This window comes from Pseudonaja textilis, chromosome 4 (genome assembly GCF_049901715.1).
Source record: "Pseudonaja textilis isolate UNSWEBS1 chromosome 4, rPseTex1.2, whole genome shotgun sequence".
In the NCBI taxonomy this organism is placed as follows: Eukaryota; Metazoa; Chordata; class Lepidosauria; order Squamata; family Elapidae; genus Pseudonaja; species Pseudonaja textilis.
Genome location: NC_141993.1, coordinates 69,658,596 through 69,680,600, shown reverse-complemented (window position 1 = coordinate 69,680,600; position 22,005 = coordinate 69,658,596). Strand labels below are relative to the sequence as shown.

Here is a 22,005-nt window from a genome sequence, read left to right as displayed (position 1 = left end):
AGTTCTCATTTAAAATGAGCCAAATAAAATTATCATCTACCTTTGCCTTGATCTGAAGAGACTGGATAATCTATGGCCCAAAGATAGAACACAAATATTGCATAAGAGTGGTATATTCAGTCCATAACACCTCCAGTAAGATCTCAATATGCCTCTTCTTGAAACTCTAATCAGAATGCTGGTAATTGTTGACTACATGAGGTTCAGTATCTAGCAGTTTTGACTCACTATGTTTTAGGAAAAAGATTGGATTTAAACAGTTAAAGAAGGTCAACAGAGACAAGAACCTAGCATTGGGCAAAGTGTGAGTGTGGGATTTGAAACTTAAAAGCCAAATATAAATATATTTTCTGGGTTTTTTTGTCCTGGTATATAACCAGCAGAAATGATTAATGAACCTAAAACTGAATATCGGATAGGATTTATTTCTGATTGTATCTATGCTATGAATCAATATTAGTGATTCTTAATCTTCACAATACTCCAGCCAACTGAGGGAGAAAAACTGATCCATCCTACCCCCAATGTAGTGACATGGGTAGCCTTAGAAATTGTTCAAATAAGTAAATAAATTGAAATTCTGGGTTTAGACTGGTTTGAAAGCATGAACCTTTTCTTACTAACTTTCTCCTAATCTTAACTGTTATATGCAAATGCTCACAGTTTAGAAATATTATTCTTTAAAATTATTTAATATATCTCATTTTCTGAAATGGAATCCAGAGCTGAGTCATTCCTTACTACAATAAATGGGGAAAATAATGTAAAAAATGAGAACTAGGCTGAAAATAATTTCTGCATCTCCTTTTTACTCAGCCAACAAATTGCAAACTACTTGGAGGGGAAAGCAGAACCAAAAAGTTTAGTTTTTAATAAATATAATGACTAATATGCTATCAATTTGCAATGGCCTTTACCTTCCAGGGAGTTTAGATATAAATAAGGAACCAAATGTAACATGTCTTGTCATTAAATGCCTAGCAGGGCTATTCATTAGTTAATACCTATGCTAGTCCTGATCAGATTGGTTGAACAAAACACTTCACAGCTCTTGAGAATTTGGGGAAGTTAAAGCTGAATATCAAATATCTTGCTGGATGAAATAATAATGTCATAACAACACCTGTTTCTATATACATTTGCAATTTATTATTTCTCCAAACTTCAGTCCTCATTATTTTTCTAATAGATACATGTCTCTCAAATACATTCACTGGATATCTTGATCACTATTTTACTGAAAAATTAATTGGCTTTCAGTTTTAGTAACAGACAGGATTGAAATGGGCTCAATAAAGATTGCATAATGTCCCATTTCAGAGATGTCAGGACAAGCCAGGTATCGCTCTGCTTGTCAGGCAGCAAAGGCCAGCTCTTTTGAGAAAGCAAAGCATTGTGGCACCTTTGTAATGTACAGAGGGGGTAAAATTGCACCCAAGTCCCATTAAGAATCCAGTCTCTTTTCCCTGAATATATGCCTGTACCTGCCATCTTTCCTCTATGCATCCATGTGGAAAATGAGTACAAGAACTCCAGATTTATATGAGACTTCCACATTTTCTTTCCCCCTTAATTAAAATACACAAAAATGGAGGTAAATATCTTAGAAACAGGTTAAATCATGTCAGCTGGGCCAAAGTTTATTAAAACTGAGACTTTTCATTGCTCAATCATCACAGTAACTTCTTCAATCAAAATTTTGGGTATGCAGAGAATCAGAGAGTCATTGGAATGAACCAACTCTCGCCATACAGACTGCAGGAGGTTTCTCCCCCAAATGAAACTTTTTAAATAAACTTTTGGCCTGAATGATTGAGACTTCAGTTACATTTTGGAGGTAAATAGTCTCCTAAACAATATTTTTAAAATAGTTGCTTCATTTCATTAAATAAATATAAATCTTGAAATTTTGGGACAGAAAATGGGAGGGAGAGTCCATGAGGTAAAAGTCTTGTGACGGTAGACTTTCTGCTACCCCTATTTTCTGACCTATAAAAATAAATTCATTAAAACAGTATCTTGGTTTGCTTATACAGAGATAGAAAGCAACAATGAGTAACAATGCTAGTGAATTGTAAGGGCAGGTAAAGGTTGTTACAAAAGGAGAAGAATTTGAAAGTGAGGGAAGAGTCCTGCTAGCCCATCTAGCCATGTGCCACATGTTTTTTTTAAAATCATTGATAATGAAATTTTGAATTTACTGTACATATATCGGGCCTGAATTTTCATTACTCCATTCATTTACATAAACAAATTGCAATTTGCTCAAAATATAATAAGTAAATCATGGATTTTTCAAACCGCGAATCAGCACTATATCTGAATGGGTCAAAGCATGTGATTTTATTTCATGAATTTGAAACTGTATTTTTAGTTCAGTATCACTGTGTTTTTATGAACCCTTTGGATCTGATGTATGTAACTTATTATGCATTCCTGCCACAATTTTCCAAGTATAGGCTTTTTCTAGCTTAGGGATTGGAGCCAACATGAGAGGCTTAACCTCTCGCCCAATGTATATTCAAGCAGTTATGAAAGCAATTTCTGCCTGCCCAGTCCTTTGTATCAGAAGGCAGCTTCAAGCATTGTTGCCAGTTAAGTCTGATTAATTTTCATCCTCCTCATAAAATGACTTTCGTTATATCCTTTAAAACTTTACATTTCAAGTCTAGTTTTTCTGCCTTTAGGGGAATTTTTTTTTTTTTTTAGCTTTCATACAATAATTTCTTGTACAAACTTCTGGAGAGACCGTTGTTGCCATGCCCTTCTCCAAAACAACAAGGACTGGAGAGGAACCAATTTGCAAAGGTCAGCATGTCTTGTTAGGTTAGGAATGCATTGTTCATGATGGAAATTATTTCTAGTAGATCAGGCATTTGTGATATATAATTAGCAGAAGTACAAAACATAGGATTGATCAGGCAACAGTTTTCCAGAAAAGAAAAAAGTGCTTCCACCAGTAAATTTTTAAATACCTATTTCTGTTTAGTAAAAGGAACAGGACCATGTATCATTGTATAATGACCCAAATCTTATTCCCAGTGACTTATTGTCACCAGGATCAAATTCAATATGCTTCATCATTGTCTCTTGACATATTATAAGACACCAGGTGACATCAGATGGATGTTTTGTAGGAGAAAGTTGATGTCATGTAAGGAGAAATTTTGTACATCTCCTGAATGAAATCAGCCTCAACTATTATTTAATGTGTTTCATGCCATTTTCATGAAGACATTCATTTCCATTTGCTTTTTAATATTTTCTTCTTCTGAGGAATAGTCTTTTGCAGTGGGAAAAAAACTGCATTTTTGAGCCTTCTCATTCCACATGATAAGAATGAAATTGCCTTCAAATTATTTTTAAAAGGAGAAAAAAAAATCAGTGAAATTCTCAGGGGATGAGTAGTACAATTCTTCACTTTACTTTCATTAGGAATACATTTGGTTATGCATCAATTCCCGCCATGTCTATGTCTGAGTTAAATCGCAAGGCGGATAGACTTAGGGAATTTCTCCTAGGAATAACTCAAAGGGTAGTGAGCCAGGGAGCAAGGGCAAGGGAATAAGAGATGAAGTCCCAAATAACAGCTTCTTTGAAGCAGTAAAGAAGGTCAAAACTATCACCAGAAGAAATCAGGAAGAAAATGTGAAGCACCATGAGAATACCATGGAAAAATCAACTATCTTTCCTCAAGATAGAAAGGAAACTCTTGGGAAATCATAGGCTTTCAGCAAAACAAAGAGCTCAGACTCAACTAAAATTCTCATCCACAGGCTTCAACCATTTTCTTTAAGTCAGCAAATCTCAGCAAAGCAAAAATTCATATATGTGTAGTCCTCGACCTTCAACAGTTCATTTAGTGACAGTTTAAAGTTACAATGACATTGAAAATAATGATTTATGACCGTTTTTCACACAATCGTTGTAGCAATTCCATGGTGACCTGATCAAAATTCAGATGCTTGGTAATTGGTTCATATTTATGATGGTTGCAGTGTCCTGAGGTCATGTGATCACCTTTTGAGATCACCTGACAAGCAAAGTCAATGGGGAAGCCAGATTCACTGAACAATCTTGTTACTACCTACAGTGATTCACTTAACATGTATGGCAAGAAAAGTATTAAAATGAGGCAAAACTCCCTTAACAAATGACTCACTTAGCAAGAAATTTTGGGCTCAATTGTGGTCATAAATTGAGGATTACCTGCACTTGCTTGCTATGATTAAAGATTAGGAGGAGCTGGTCTGAAAAAAGATGGTAGCTTGAAAACATAACCACAAGCAAGATGTAGGATTAAAGTTTAAAATAATTTCTTCACATGGGACTTCCAAGCTATACTCAAACCCAAAAGTCAGATATAATATCTGCAGCTATACACACCTAATTCTAGCATGTCAATCAACCTCTGTGTGGAAACATTGGCTTCCTGAAAACTGCCAGTGATATCACAGAGACCATTAACTGGCCAACACATGACTGGTTTGTGTTTTTAATGGTTTGTTCCATATTAGGAAAAGGCATAATGAATTTAAAGAGCAACTTCCTCAACACTATCTTTTCTGACTCTTGAATAAAGATACGCAAAATGCTGGCAATCCAAAGAGAAACAGGTGCAGGGCATTCCAAATGTTGCTCTATTTAAAGCCGCCCGAAAGCTTAGGGTTACAACAGCAGCCTCAGAGGATTATATCAGGTTTGTTCAGACCCATAAGAGAACAATGGCCAGAACAGGTATTGTACAAACTTAGATATTTTTGAATGGTTATTCATGTAACTATATAATACAAATAGCTATGCACTTCGTCTGGGAGTTTCTGCTGGTTTCGTTCATCAAATGTGGATTTTGAATAAGGTGTATAGTGTATAATTCCACCAAAGAATTATGCAGATCTACACTCAAAAGGCAAATCTGAATAAATTGTAGTGAACCAGTTTTAATTTAGCCTTGGATTTTATTAGGTAAATAATATATCACAATGTTCCTGATACTAAAGTAAAGATAGCAGACAGGAAAAACATTCAATGGTCCATCATGGTTATTAATATAGCATGCATTTCCTGACCAATGGAAATTCACAGTTACGCTTAACTCATCTTGAGATATTATTTTCTGATGGCTACACACTTAGTTAAATAGAATGTAGGACAATGGCTTCAAAAATAGAATTTTGGGGATTTTTTTTTTTTTTTGCAAGTGGCACTGTAGAATACTTAAGTTTTATTCTTTAGGGTGTCTCCCCATCAGCATTTTGAGCAAACTTCTGTTCCCACAGCATCAATTAAGCTGTTTTATTTCCAGCCTGCTACAACATAGTTGAAACTATTTCAAAGCTGTTTTTTGTTTGATTTTTCTTGGCAGGTGAGAGGATGCAATATGACTCACTTTCTATTTGTTGAAGGAAACTCTTCTTTCATACCTTTTTGGGAATTCCAAACTTCACATCCTGGGAGATAGATTTTGACTTCATGGTTTTGCAGCCTGTCTTCACTCTTTCCCAAGTGAAAAAGTTAGTCTGAAGTTAGTCAGAATTTAACTATTCCTTTCATTATCAGGGAGGAATCTTGGTGTAGAGTGCTAAACTTCTGATGTGTCCTTCTTTTGTCTGACAGACTCACTCCTTTGTGGAAATAATGGTGAGAAACTTTTTGATCTGCAGTAGTTTGGGGTAGAGAAGAGATTTTTCTCAACAGGTCAAGTCAGCAGTAATGGGGACCATTCCAAAATACCGCATAATTGTGCTGAGGGTTTGGGAAATGAAAATAATTATTATCAAAGTTACAGTAAACTGCAGTGCAGTTTCACCACACATTTCATTACTTTGACATAATTACAAAAGGTGATAGACATCTTTGTAATCTAGTCCAAAGATTTATCTTGTTGGACAATAAGATAGAATAGTAATACGTTCATTAGTGGTAATGTTTGGAGTATAGGCAGAGCCTGACATGATGAAGCCCAGGTTCATTTTAGTTGAATACATTTGTTTCTTGTAGATGCTTCTTCTTTGCAAATAGGAAGTACAATCTCCCATTGTGGGTCCTGTATAGCTGGCTACTTGGAGGTGTGCTTCCCCCAATACTGAGCCTTCAGAATAATGCTCTTGATAAGTGTTTTCAACCTGGACAATTTATGTCCCAACCTGTTATGTTTCTTAATGCAATAAAAAAAAAAATAGAATTTTGATTCAGGCAGAAAGATAGACAAAGGAAAAAGAAAGATGCTAATTTTGGATAGGCTTCCCTAGACATTATTTTGGCAAGGAGCAGTCACATTTCCCCAAATTGTTTATTTTATTTTATTTTATTTGTATTGATTTGATTTGTCAATAACTTACAAGTTAATAAATATAAGAATAAACATGAGTATGAATACTGGAAAAAGGTATGAATAAATGGGGACAATAGGACAGGGATGGTAGGCATGATTGTGTGCTTATGCACACCCCTTACAGACCTCTTAGGAATGGGGTGAGGTCAATAATGGATAGTTTAAGGGTAAAGGAGTCAAGTGTAGTTCTAGGTTGTCCAAGCCCAAAATCTCAAGCCTGGTGGTGTAGGGGTTGTGAGCAGAGGAGTGTAGTACTCTTCTCGTGAAACACTTCTGGACTCGCTCAATTGTATTAATGTGCAGATTCCAGACAAATGGTTTTAGGTTACGTAGTGCCTTTTCTATGTTATCTTCTGTAAAGTCAATATGTAGTAGATCATTGCAATTAGTTGTGGTATGACTAGGAAATGTGGGGCATGAGCCATTGCTGTTTACAAAGGCTGAACTGAAGAATGTGTTGAAGAGGTTGGCTTTAACACAGGGGTGGGCAAACTTTTTGGCTCGGGGGCCTCATTGACTTTTAAAATTTAACAGACGGGCCGCCACCTGGTGTCAAAATGCCTGTCATTACAAGTCAAAATCAAATGAATGCAATCATTCAATCATTCACATCAAACCTTAATTCTGTACCAATCTTTGGCGGGCCGGATTAAAAAGACCAACGGGCTGGATGTGGCCCGCAGGCCGTAGTTTGCCTACCCCTGCCTTAACAGCTTCGTTGCTACAATCTTTCCCATTTGGTCCTTTTAGGGGTGGGATGATTCTTGAGTCAGCTTTTTACTTGTTTGCTTGCTTGCTTGTAATATTCCCCTGGAATCATTTTTCCCCCAGACAGCTATTGTCTGACTCCTGACACAGGGAAGCTCTGCAGGTGGGATGGTTCTTGATGCAGCTATTTGCTTGCTTGCTTGCTTGCTTGTAATAATTCCCCTGGAATCATTTTCCCCCCAGAGAAGCTCTGCAGGTGGGATGGTTCTTGAGTCAGCTATTTGCTTGCTTGCTTGTAATAATTCCCCTGGAATCATTTTCCCCCCAGACAGCTATTGTCTAACTCCCGACACAGGGAAGCTCTGCAGGATATCTCTGACCCTCTGACATTACCTGACTTCCACTGAACTGATTTTTTGTTAAAAAAGCATGTTGACAGATTTTATAGCTCTTTCTTATTCTATTAACTACTATTAAGGTATTGTATACATAAATGCCATAATGATGGGTAGCTTGTCTAGTGGAGCTGGCTTCTGTATACTCAGCTCCAAGACTTTCTACACTTCCAGACATACATGAATCAGATTATTAAAGCCAAATTATATTATTATTTATTTCCACAAGAATTTACTTACTGAACCTAGTAAGAATATTAAAAAATAAGAATAAATGGCAATAATTCAATTTATTCCATGGGAGAACCTAAGATTTCCTAAGGCCTGGATATGTTACTAACAACATCCCTGAGTTTCATTAGATTATAAATTCATTGTAACAGTAGGACAAAATTTAAATGTGCAGGAGGATGTACTATTAAAAGCTTGCTTCTTTATTTAATGATATTTCTAGGTCAACCTTCTCCCACAGATTCTGGGCAGCAAATAAAAAAACAGCACTGATTCAATTAAAACAAGCAACAAATGCAATAAAATTCCTTTTCGAAAACAAAAACACCATGCTGAACCCAGTGAGCTTGAGCCAAAGGCATGATTAAATTAAGCAAATGTAACATGTTTGCAAAAATCTGGTAGCGTTGAAACCATACATACCTATGGGAATTCCATAAACTGGAGGCTACTGCTGAGAAGGTCTTACACTTTGTCTATACTCTACTTACTATAGAAAGTGAGGGTGGAGGAAATCTTAGCAGGACCTTTTGCAAAGTATAAACTCTTCAAGTATCTCCAGCTTGACTCATGGTAGTGATGTACAATTGGTTGATGTCAAGGTATTGTTTACATCTCACCCTAAATCAATGGGTGACCTTCCTTCCTGAAGATATTAAATAGTAGAGGGGAGCCCTAAGGAAGCCCACATTGGAGCAATCAGGATACTGAGCATTTTCCTCTGACTGACTGGTATCATTCAGACAGGAAAATATTGTCTCCCATTCCTCTCAGATAAGCTTTAATTCATTTTTTCTTCTTCTTCATTTATTCTCTTTTCTGTTCAATAGAACTGGACAAGTCCCTGCAGTTTTCTGACAAGGTTTTTCAGGAATGGGCTTCTTAGGGTTGAGAGACAGTGACCGGCCCAAGGTTACCCATCTGGCTTCAGGCCTAAAGAGGAACTAGAACATATGGTCTCCCAATTTCTAGCCTTTAGAAATAGACTATTCATGATTTGAATCAGAACTGTAGTAAAATCACACATTGAATCAGCTAGCTCCTGGAGTGGTGAAAGAAAACAGGAACTAGTCTTTTCCTAAGAAAGTAAATGGAATTGCATGAAAGGAAGAACTATGCAGTTACAATAAATGCTATTGTTTATAGATCACATTGATGGTATCTAACAGGATAGAATCATTAAAAAGCGAAGGAATGCAGAGGCACTATAGGTCATCCCAATCTCTTATCAAAGGCATTCTGGTGTAAGCTGTGATTCTCAATATTTTTTTTACTTATATAATGTGAAAACCCAAACATATATAATTTGTACCTTACCTTGTTTGAGTCTCTCCTGCAGTTCTTTGTGCAAGGCAATAAATTATATTTCATTGCATCTATGTCAAATGGCTTTGGCCCTGTTCTTTAAAAGCAGCATTTTTCCTACTATAATACCACAATAAGTGGTATTGAATATTGATGCAAGTTATCCACGTGTGACCCTGATTTGTGCCTGAATAGAATCAAGACAATTTACAAGAATCCTCCATAGTTGATTTACATTTCTTTAGGTGTGTATTGGTAGGATTTATGTAACTCTTTTTTTGACTAGAGAGCATTCAAGGCAACTTATAAGAAAAATGAAACAGATACTTTTTCATTTAAATTAAATTACAATGAATTTAATTTTTAATGGCTAAATCCCCATTTTAGAGTCTGACTTCTGTCTTAGCCTGATTTATGCAGTTGAGGCAAAATTATTTCATTCAAGACTCATATTACATACAATATGTGTGTGATGCGTTATTTCACATCCAGTAGATTTTAATGGCACATTCTCCCATGTCCCACTCAGTATTTATATCAGGCTGCAATATTTGGTATTAATCCACTGACCTACTTTTCTCTCTCTCTCTCTCTCTATCTTTTTTCCACACACATGGACACATATAAGAAACATAAAACACACACATAATTCCTAGAGCCTGCGCATTCTAGGTTATAAATTCAAAACTAACTCACTGCCTCTTTACCATTAACAAAAGCAAAATATCTACTACTGTAAGTGTAGTAAATGAGCTAGCTTACTTTATTCTTAATTAGGATGTCATGGGCAGATGACTCCTTTAGTTTAAAACCATGCCAAGGAATTGCCCTAAGCAATTGTGGTTTCTTAAAAATAAAACAGCTTAGAAAATTCATTACAATACACATTTAAATGTATAATTTTTAAATGCTGAGAGACTGTCATTTTCAGTTTCAGTTTCAGCACTAATGATGTTTGAATATTGGGCTGAAACAGATAATACAATCTTCTTTTCCACTTCTTTTAATGCAGCTATAATTATGAAATGGAATGTGAAAAAAAAACAACCTTTGGGGGAATAGGCCAAAAGACGCTGCCAAGGGAATGGTCAGGTCAGGTCAGATACAGCCGTGATCCACAATTTTTGCAGCATGGTAGCCTGGCTTGGGGGAGGGGAGAGGGGAACATGAGCAGCAGGCCAACGCACTTATGTGCACACAGCTCAACATGCACAAGTTGAGTTGTGCACATGTGCGTGTGTGTGCCCGCCTGCCACTTTCCTGGCCCAGTTGTGAGTGGGCCATGGCCTGGTAGTGGGCCATAGCCCAGGGGTTGGGGACCCCTGGGATACAGCACAGCCCACAGCTAGAGAATGTGTGGGTGAAAAGTCTTAAGAGAGTTCCCTTCTTAGTTTTACAGGCAGTAAAGGAGACAAAGGTGGGGAAGAATTGTGCTTTCAGACTTGCAAGTTTCTGCCCATCTAGCATTACAATAAAATAGCCCATCTGGTTGTGATTCTATCCGTTTTACCCTGCAAGGCTATCATTGATCTTGTACACTGTTTATAGATGGCCTAAAAGACATTAATACATAATGCAGTTGCCAAGGAAGTTACGAGCATGGCTCAGTGTGCCAGTATGATTCCATTGCTCTCTGAACTAAACTGGCTACTCGTTGGCCTCAGTACATTCCAAGGTGCTGGTTATATGGATGGCCTTGACAAATATATGCAAGCACTTGACAAAAATATGCAAGATTGCATAATGTAAAATGTTTTTTAAATTCTGAACGCCCAGATGACATGTAGAAGTGGCTCAGATAGACACCTCCCTAATTTACTCAATGGCAAGAAGGAAGAAGGGGTATAAAACAATCTGATTTCTTCTTGAGTTATTATAGCCAATCTCTGTAAAAGTAATTTTAGCCTTCCTATGTGGATTTTTGGTTCTAGTCTACCTTGTGGGACCAGAGATAAACTTTATAGTTTATCACCTGTAAAACTGTTCATGATATATGACCCAGGTATTTGCTGGACCTCTTGTGTCCAGTTGTTTCTATCTATCCAGTGAGATCAGGAAGAGTACTTGGGTCATATCACTTTAAGTAATGTCATCTAGAGGGACCTAGGAGGATATATTCTCTGGCATGATATCTGCCCTCAATACACAAATAGAATATCATTCTGAACATCTAATTTAATACATTTAAATGGCAGTTTCTAAAATGTTACTATGTGTAACATTTGCGAAGAATATATCATATCTACTGTATTATTCAGTAAATAATGCACCCCAAATGTTCATCTTAGTAAACTACAAATTTTGCTTATAGCTAATCATATTTTTTAAAATTTTATTTTCCCATTGTGCAAATAAAATCTTTATTTTTTTTTTCTCCTTAGAAGCACAGCCGTTGCCATATTCCAGCTATGTTGTACCTGTTCTTCTCATGATTGGCTGGATTGCAGGTTGTGCATTCATGGTTTATTATGTCTTCTCTTAAAAAAAGGTAAGTGGTAACAATATTACATCTAGAATAGTAAGTATTATGAATTGCACATTTTATTACTAGAATTTATTAACTACTTTTTTTTATACAGGAAAGAAGACTGCAAACAAACCTAAAGGCTAATGAAGATGATCTGTTTCTTAGTTTAAGAAAATACTATTTTGATAACTTTAGCAATGAAAATATAATACAATTTATACATTTTGTCTTCCAAATCTTTAATAGAAAACAAATAAACGAATCAGTTTTGTACATATATGTAACTTTCAGTGAAAATTGCATTAGACATTTCGTAATAAAAAAATACTGGCCCATATTCTGGCACTATTTTATATTGTGCTATCTATAGATAGAAGCATTGTTATTCGTCCTATGCTTAGTGGCAATGTAGAAATTTATATATTTTGTTGCTTGTAGTTAGAAAACATTAATTGATTGCTTCACAGTTGTCATCATTGCTTTGTGTTTCCCCTACATTATAGTTCTATAATAATATTTTAATATGATTTGAGGACTTTTAATTTTGTTTCATAAGAAGCATATTTTTAAAAAATGGCAGTAGCCTGACTTTCATAAAATGAAAGATAACATTCATTGGTTTCTGAGTGAAGAATACTTTTAAGAATAATCAGAATCATAAATGTTTGGCAGATTGACATATGATCCTTATAGCTGTTTCTTCCAATGGCTCTTATACTTTATTTCTAAGACTTTGACTAGAAAATCTTAAAAATGATCACATTTGTGTAAATCTAAATGCATACATAGCCTTATAACAAATGTGTATTTGTAGCTCTAACTTTATTGTAAAGTTATAGTAACAGAATCTTACAAAGTCTGAAAGTATATCTATTCTCCCCACCCCACCCCACCCCACCCCCTACCCCTAACCTTTACAGCCCAATAAACTAGAGAGGGTTTCTTCTGGATTGTTTACCATGTCCTCATTCTTTCTGTAGACTCAGCTGTACCTTGTCCAACCATTATGTATTCTGCAGCTTTATGGCCTGTCTCCCAAGGTCATTCTCACATACTGTTAGAGATATATTATAATGCCCTATCTAAATTAGGATTAGGTTTGAAAATGTGACTTATCCTACAACCTATATCGTATCATTCAAAAATATATTCCAGTGAATGAAGACTTCTCTATGACCTGCCCATCAAAACATATGGTTATCTTAGGTTTGCTGTTTGGAGTGAAATAAATGAGTAGATTCACAGTAAAACTATAAATTATCTATTGGCAGTCCTTGAGCTGGTGAGGATTTAAGCAGGGGGTCAGTTACCTCTTGTGTGAATACTGTCTTGACTCTCCTAGATATTGAGTTTAGATTTTTTTCTATGAATTATTTCAATGATATAGTGCTATAGAGTTTCTTTGGAGCAATGTGACAGGTGAAACAATCCCTGGCAAGTGTATCTGATTCCTCCTGTTAGACTTTTACTGCCATTTTTCTATGCATTGTAAAATCTCTTGATTTGAATATGATTAAGGTGTAATCTGACATACTCAAATACTCTGTGTGATACAGTATATAATAACATTGCATCTTAAAGTGACAACAGACTGCATGTTGAATTTTTCCAGCATCCTTAGAGTTTTATCTTCATCTCTTTTTGTTTCCTGCTTTTTATTTTTAGATTTGTACTATGATGTAATTTGGGACAAGGATTCTGAAGAATATTCAAATACTGGTTAACATTATTCTTGGTAGATACTTTCAATATCAGTGCAGTCTTTTAACCTGAGATCCTGTGAATAGAACCTGAATTTTATCTACAGGCCAGCCACCCACTGTACAACTGAGTAATAGCAATAACAAACCTCCTTATGTTAAGGAGGATTTGTAATCTACTATATATATTATCCAATTAATAGGCTATCCATAGTTTTGATTGAGGCCATTGATGGCTCCTCTCCAGTTCAATTTAGGGTAACCACTGTTTCTTTTCCAAAATCTTTGTTGCAGTAATGTGAGGTTATTTACTAAGAGTGCAATACATAAACATCCATATAATGAGAATTAAATAGTAAATATTCTCAAATTTTCTATTTTTTAATCTGTTGCATGAAACCTGAGAACTACAGTAATAACTAATAATATATGCTGTTGCAGTCTAATATAACTACAAATTTGCCACTTGATGGGGCTATGTTTCTGACCTTACTTTTAGTAACAGTACAGTTCATTTACAGCCAGTAGGTGGCATAGCCTCTACACATATATTGGCTCTTTTCACAGCAACAATTATGCAATCTGATGAAATGTCTCATTTCTGTATATTTACACTTACAGAGAATGTGATTAAAATCATGGAAGAAGAAACAGAAATGAGAATAGCAACACAACAACTCATGATCATAAAATGGTTGTTTTCTGTCACTATTCCACATCTACACATTTCCCTAAGCAATTTGAAGCCAAGTCACTTGCTCTTAGCCAACTTATTTCAGAGTTGTTAAAATCAGGGACTGCAGGGCATATAGTAGAATAATAACATTGATGGGAAAATATTCTTCTATAAATATTGGCACCCTTTGGAATATTGCATTCTAAAACAATATAGAGTTGTTATTTGGACACTGCATTTTATTTAGAACTGCCAGGAAAGGAAACGTTTGTTCGTGGTATCTGTTTTCTTAGTCATTCACTGAAGCATGTTCTACAATTATTTGCTCACATTTTGGTTCCTGGAAATGCTTGTGCCCAAAGAAGAGGGAGGGTAAGGGGCCTGGCAAATGAGGCTACAATTAGTAAAGATCTCTACTTCTTCAGCTGTTCATCATCCCTTGTTTGCTGGCTACAGAATTCAAATGCTACTGTTAAAATCGCCTGTTTAGGTGTTTGAAGGATGGACTCTTGACTTCTGCATTTCGTTCTTTACTGGCTTTCAGAACCGCCGAGAAAAAGGAGGATTGGTGAGCTTTGTTAGCATGTGGCTGCTAGTAGCCAGAGGGAGATGGTGATGACATTTCAGCTTTCGACATCTGATGGCCGCCAATAGCAATTTCAGCAAAACTTCTATTATTCTGCCCACTAACCTGATTGTTAAGCAATTTCTTCAGAATCAGCCCTTGTTAACTTCTCAGAATAACCCACACAAGACATCCCAGCCATGACAAGAAAAGAAACTAGCAATGGTTATTTGCCTGATCTCATAATATGGTATCACTTCTGATTCTGTATATTTTATGATTGGCTTTCAGCCTTTGCCTGCTGTTTTTATTCTTTTTTCCCCAAGGCCTCTTTGGCTGCTTCATTCCCAACTCCCAAGGAATTCAAATTTGTTGCAACAGAATTATGCAGCAACCTGATTTAAGTAATGATAGGATTGCAATGGATAATTTTGTTTCAACAGAAACTGAGCTCATCGTATTTCAATCTTTTGGTGGTTATTCATGTGATTTATTATATACATGTAACTAGTTATTATATTTTATTTATGGTACTATAGTTTTTTATGTATTATAGTTATTTATGGCATAACAGTTTTACTATCTTATTATAGTTATTTATATTATTATATACACTTAACTATAAATACATGCAATGACTTCAAGCAGGTCGTATATAGGAGAATTATGCAGGAATATGCCTGCAAACCAGGGGCAGGAAACATTTGTGCCTCCAGTTTCTTCAATTACAAGGCCAAGATTCCCTTACGTAGCCCATATTTATGAGATGGAAAAAAAGATCATGAATGTGTACTTTTATAACTGTATGGAAATCCCTTTTACCACCTCCCTTTCTTCCCTCGCTTTAATTAAATGTGGTATGTGATAGAAAAACAAGTATGTTTTGTTATTTCAAAACAAACAAGCCAGCCCCAAAACACCACACGAACTTCTTAAGTTTTAAAACACTCTGAAAATGAAGTAGATAAACAGAACACTTTTTTTTTTTTTTTTTTGCAAAGGTAAAAGGCTTTGGCTGTTTGAAGAATCATATTCCAAACTGATGAGGTTATTTTAATCTAGCTCCTAAGAACATTCTCATCCATTTCCTTTGGAACTTTCTCTATTATTCAGAGCTTTTCTTGCACCACCGAACTGCTGACGTAAATCATTGCATGTACCCACTTTTTATAAAACAAATTTCTCTGGTTATTCTTGTTCCTTGTTACATAATTTCTTCTTACATAAAATTCTTCAGGAGAATCTCTATGTGTTTTTGCATAACTGTATCTTTTCGCAATCATCCTTTTTCAGAAGGATGTCTCAAAACATGTTTTTAATTCATATTTCTGACCAGAGAAATATGGGGGCTGCCCTCTTCTTTTCAGTGCTGTTCTCTATGCTGTAATGGATTCTGGAATGGTAGGAAGGACCATTCCATTCACAGAATATTCCCTAGCAAGTTTTTTTTTTAAAATATCACTATGAACTATTTCCCCATGTTATTTGAAGTTTATTCTTGCATTTTAAAAAAAGCACAAAACCTGAAGAAAAATTATAAAATATACTCTTTAGCTTACTCAAATATTTTTATTTTATTTGGCCATTTAATGTTACCTATTTAATTAATTTGTACAGCTGCCCATCTCAAATATTTAACTCTGGAAATGCACAATGATAGAAAGCAAAAAAATATTATAACTTGATCAACACATCAATGTCAATAAATAACTTACATGGCAGCCAGGATTAAAAACAACAACCAAGACAACATTTAACATCACCACGATATGGACTCAACCATATACTTGGAGCCTAAGGCTAAGTAACAAAACCAGATCCTCAAGGTGTTATAAAAGGACAGCTGTCTAATTTCTGGATATAATGTTCCAGAGGACAAGTGCCATGACAGAAACGTTGTCTTCCTGGGCCCTGGACACTGTCTAAATCAATCAACCAGACAGTATGCATTGATGATTATTCCAATACTGAGGAGTAATGCATCCCTCTCCCTCCTCTCTCTCCCCCTCTCCCTCCCTCCCTCCCCCCCTTGCAAAGAACATGAGGCTGAACTCCTTAATCTAAATTAGTAGTTCCCAAAGTGGGCAGTAGTGCCCCCTGGGGGCCTTGGGGAGGGGCTAAGAGGCAAGGGGGCTGGCAGGGGTGGTGGTAAGAGGTGGCAGGGGGGCGTTTGAGGCATCAGCCCCACAGGGTCACCCATTGACTGTTGCACTGCTCTGGAGCCAGTGCCTTGAACGCCCCCCTGCCACGTCTTAGCATTACCAAGGGGGCCAGAAGAAGGGTGCTAAGAGGCGGCAGGCGGGCATTTGAGGCGCTGGCTGTTGTACCACTCCGGAGCCGGTGTCTTGAATATGGCAGCAGTGGCATGTTATGTGCTGCCACAGCCACATTCGACACACCGCCCCCCTGCCACCTCTTAGCATTACCAAGGGGACCAGCAGGGAGGCGCTAAGAGGTGGCAGGGGGCATTCAAGGTGCCGGCTCCAGAGCGATGCAACAATCCCCAAGGGGGATGGCAGAGGGGCGCTAAGAGGCAGCAGGGGGATGTTTGAGGCGCTGGTCCTGCAGGCCCATTGACCAGAGCCAGCGCCTCGAATGCAGCAGCATGTTGGAAAAAGCTGCCATCATCGCTTTCCCAAAGTGCCGCCGCTGTTGCATTCTGTCTGTCTGTTCGTCCGTCCGTCCATCCATCCATCCATCCATCCATCCATCCATCCAAAAGATCTACCTGTCTGCCTGCCTACCTACCTACCTGCCTGCTTGTCTTTCTGTTTACCTACCTACCTATCTACCAATATAGATCTCTCTCTCTCTCTCTCTCTCTCTCTCTCTATCTATCTATCTACCTACCTACCTACCTACCTACCTATCCATCCATCCATCAAAAAGGTCTGTCTGTCTGTCTTCCTGCCTGCCTGCCTACCTGCCTACCTGCTTACCTACCTACCTACCTACCTACCTACCTACCTATTTATCTACCAATATATCTGCCTGCCTGCCTGCCAACCTACCTACCTGTCTCTCTATCCATCCATCCATCCATGTTCAAAGCGCCGGCCCCACAGGCACTTTGGGAAAGTAGAGCAAAGCCAGTCTGGGAGGGAGGGAGTGAGAGAGAGGGAGAGAGGGAGGGAGAGAGCTGATGCATCAGATTGACATGAGGCCTAGTTTAGACTGAGGCCCTTTTCCACATTGAAACATCTTTGGCTTCTATTAAAGGTTTTATGGATGAAACATGGTCAAGACTATCAGGAAGCTCTCACATTTTGTTGAGACTTTAAACAGGATCCATTGGACCAGATCTCCACCCTAAAAAATTACTTTTCCCCAATATATTACAGTGCCAATTCTGAAGAAGGCAAAACCAAAATTTACTGGTAAATTACAAGGAGAACACACACACACACACACACTCTTCTAACCCTGCTGGAGCAGGTGATTGGACTAGAATAGATATCTCACTATCTTTCTCCTCCCTCCCTCCCTCCCTCCCTCCCTCCTTCTTTATTTCTTTTTCTTTCTGTCCCTTCCTTCCACTTCCCCCCTTCTTTGTCCCCTTTTTTCTTTCCCTTTTCTCTTTCTTTTCTTCTTTCTCTCTTTCTTTTCTCTCTCCCTCTTTCTGTCTCTCAGGCTCACCCCATTGACTTGGTACCCTGCTCTGCTCGGACTTGCGTGGGCAGGTTCCTCCAATGCAGCAGGCTCAATGGGGTGGACCTGCGGGTTGAGCAACTAGAATGGCAGCACATTTGAAAAGTAGAGCAAAACCAGAGGTCGGTAATTTTTGCTGCAAAGAATCACAAAAGGTGGGTTGTGCACAAGAAGGGACACACATGTCAATGCAATTCAGCAACATAAAATAAAGAAATACAAATAAAAATCAACAAGAATCAGCAAAGCATCTCTGATTAGATTTTATTCACTACTAGAATCTAAACAGAGATGCTTTGCCAATTCTAGTCCAATGACCTGCTCCACGAGGGTTGGAAGGGAGTGTGTGTATATGTGTGTGCATGGCTGTCAAAACTCCAAAAACAGGTCAAGTAGCTCTGGTGAGGCCAGTCATAAATTAGAACACTTGCTAAACAACCAGCCATTAAGCGAGAACCCCTTGTATTTGGTTTGCCAGTCACCTGGCCACGCCTACCCAGTCACATGACCACCAAACCACACATACCTGGTAACATGACCAGCAAGCCACGCCCACCCAGTCACATGACCAGAAAGCCACACCCTCAAATTAGGCCACACCCAAAGAAATTTGAATCCCAACCCTGGGTGGGGAGCACTGAGGATGAGTTTGTAGCACCAAGGGGGCCGTGGACTGAAAAAGTTTGGGAACCACTGATCTAAATCTACAAAGAGAGATCAGAATCTTAAAATCATTCCTAAGGACAAAATTTTTGACACTTAGAACAATTAATTAGTGGAACGACTTGCCTTCACAAATTACGGGCGCTCCACATTTGTCTGAAATAGTTTTCTGCCTGAAAAGGAGTTTGGACTAGAAGACCTTCAAGGTTGTTTTCAACTCTCTTATTATCTTATTCTGTTCCAATGTTAACACTAAATAAGAATAACCTAATGTTTACTGTCTTAAACAGCGTACCTAAGAGCTAAAAGTGAAACTGGGTCAAATTGTCTTATCCAGGAATATCATCTTGACCTGATAGGCCCATTTCTTTAGGCTACACTATATAACAGTCCATAAACTCTAAAAAACACTAAGATTGGTACAAATTATTGTCAGCAGTTCTTGAAGGCAAATACAAAACAAATCACATACAAGCTAAGATTGTGTCCTTGTGGAAAAGGGTCTATTGAATCAATTGTCCATGCCTTGCTGTACTGCATTTTTGCAAGGATGCAAAAAAATCACTCTTGAGTTAACAAATTAGTGAGACAATTCTTATTTAATCTGTGTACAACTGTCAACACCAATATTATTTAGATTCAGTTTCTATGACTATGCCTAACTTTTGCTCTGCTGCTTGTAAAATCATATACACTTTTTGATGCATCAATGATGAGATATTCTGATTTGTCTACTGTTACTTTGTTGAATTTAGCCAATAACCATTAGAAGTATTAATATAATAAGAATAATCATATTATGGAATGTGGAATAAACCCTTTCTGTAAAATAGGAAGTCCAAGTATGATATTATTGGATAAAGGCGGTGCATTTTATATTGTTAGTATATTGAATTGCACCAATTGTGATAATTTTTTTTTCATGTGCCCAAACTCTATTGCTTCTTAAGGTTAACATTTAATAAATTATGCCAAATAACTTAATCATGGGATATAAAATGACATACCAGCTTTATGAATGATTTGTCACTTTGATAAAAATGATGACAAGATGGAGAAATTTTTGAAAGCAGCCTTCATTAGAGGAGATCTAAGGAGAAGAACACTGAAATAAAATTGTCATAAGATAATTCCATTTTAAAGAAGAGCCATTTATGGTGAAAATGGCTAACTTGAACGTTTGGTACACATGATTGGCTTGTAACCTGTCCTTTATTTTTAGATAATGTTGAATTGCTAGCTTAATTCTAGAGATCTTATGTCTTCTGTCTTTGCAACTAAGAATAAATTTATATGCTGACATCTGCTTTGAATAGTTTCATGTCAGAACTAAGAGAGGTGAGCCAGGTCACAATGGAAGTTTTGAGGGAAGGCATGTTGGCAGTAATTTCATCTCGCCATATGACAATAGCTACCACATGGAGCCATTTAAATGGTTTCTGTCTCATGTAATCTCACAGTTAAAAGCCCCTAAAGACATTAAGTCCAACCTCCTGTTAATACATGGAAATTCTTGCAGCTTACATTTCTGGAGGTTGTAACTTGTAATGCATCCCTTACATTTTGCATATCTATCAAATAGTAAAATGTTATTATTAAACCTGAGAATCTTTTTACCATGTCTTACTGAATACCAAACATTATCTTGTAATACATGCAACTGAATCTATTTATCTGGAAGAATGTTGTCATAAAAAGATAAATATGGGTACATGTGTCCTTCTGAAAGAATAAGCATCTGGACGTGTCTTTTATGGTCTGACAATGGCTATGCTGCTTAGTCCAAAACATCTGGAAGCCAAATGTTTTCTTAACCTTGCCTAGCAGAACAAAGTCACTTCACAACAATTGGCTGGTTTTAAAAGTTAAGTAGAGTCTGAGCAGATATTTTGTTAAAAACCATCAAGGAATTCTCAGGTTATATATTCCAGAAGAAAAAGAAAGGCAACGCTTTTTGGTATTCTTGCTAAGAAAACTGTATGTCCATGACGTCACAGAGACTAAAACTCTATTCAGATGACGTTTTACTTTTAACTTTTAATATACTTTCTTTGTTTGTTTTGATGTCTTTGAGCCAACAGTCCTGGCAGCTGCTTGGATAATCCCGTTTTTGTCAAGTACATACTGTCTGATGCAACTTTTCTAGCTTTATGAGAATATTTAGTTAACAACCATATTTCACTGTAGTGTAAAAAATCTTATTGGTTTTGGCAATGGAACTGAACTAGCAAAAAACAAGAGTTGCCTAAAATGATATGTGCTGGGTAATTAAAAGTTTATTTGGTGAATAAGTGTGTCTTTCATGATCACATTTTACAACCTTTGTAAACTAATGTGCTGTGTCTGAAATGGACTTTATAATTCACACAGTTGTAAAAGCAGACATGGTGAAAACTTTGAAGGACTTAATGTTATGTAGAAATTCATCCAGCTATTCAATAATGTGGGACAGGGCCAAATGTTTTGGCATTGCTTATTTCATGGAATTCAGTTGGTCCTAATACAAGTCTATGTGGATCTTCAGTTAGAAATTTGCTTTGTAAAACATGGTTATGGTTTGTTTGGACAACATGCGACATAAGTCTAGTGCCAAAGCAGAATGTTGATACAGTGCTCCAGTTGTTTTCAAGTAGCTGCTCTTTGCATGGAACAATGCTGCCAGCTTGTATTGCGTGTTGCCAAGAAGTATCCACAGGGTTTGGCTTAAAAAGTCCAAGAGATTCCACCTGGTTTTATTTGCATTAACATCTCTAAATCAGAAGAATTCTTCTAATGCTCCTTTCTTCTGTGTTTCTTTTCCAAAACAATATTTCAGAATTCATTTGTTATTTTTTTGTCTGCTTTTCATTTTAAGTGTTTCAAATGTTATTGGATTTTTTCTTCTTCCAGTTCCATATGTAACTCACAACCACATGAAGAAAATTGTATGATCTAATTCCACAGTGATAAAAAACCAAGTAATTGCAGATGTGAAATGGATGCTATACTGTATAACTACAATGCTAAGTTTCCAGGAGCCTTGCTCTGATTGGTTCTATGATTTTATATAGGACTATATGAGAATAAGCAAATCTCAATCTCCAAACCAACTTACTTGTTCCAACTTCAAGCTTTGGGATGCAGGGTCAACTTAAACACAATAATTGAAATACCCATGTCACGAGGTATAATAAGGTGTTGCTTATACATTTTCACTAAGAAGTTTGCTGTGAACCTTTTGCCCCCATTTTAGAAAATGTGAATAAGAAACTTAAAGGCCTTCTTAAATAAAATTTCCATGAAGGTCTATTTCTATTACTTCCCTGACCTAGTC

At 36.9% G+C, this 22,005-nt stretch overlaps 1 protein-coding gene across 1 annotated transcript; it reads left to right on the top strand.

The window, feature by feature from the left end:
- Window positions 1–4,618: 4,618 nt before the first annotated feature.
- Window positions 4,619–12,393, top strand: STRIT1 (small transmembrane regulator of ion transport 1). Its single transcript, XM_087933334.1, has 3 exons — window positions 4,619–4,737; window positions 11,355–11,461; window positions 11,553–12,393. Exons 1-2 carry the CDS (start codon window positions 4,725–4,727, stop codon window positions 11,453–11,455), a joined length of 114 nt encoding a protein of 37 aa, XP_087789460.1. The 5' UTR covers window positions 4,619–4,724; the 3' UTR covers window positions 11,456–11,461; window positions 11,553–12,393.
- The last annotated feature ends 9,612 nt before the right edge of the window (window positions 12,394–22,005 follow it).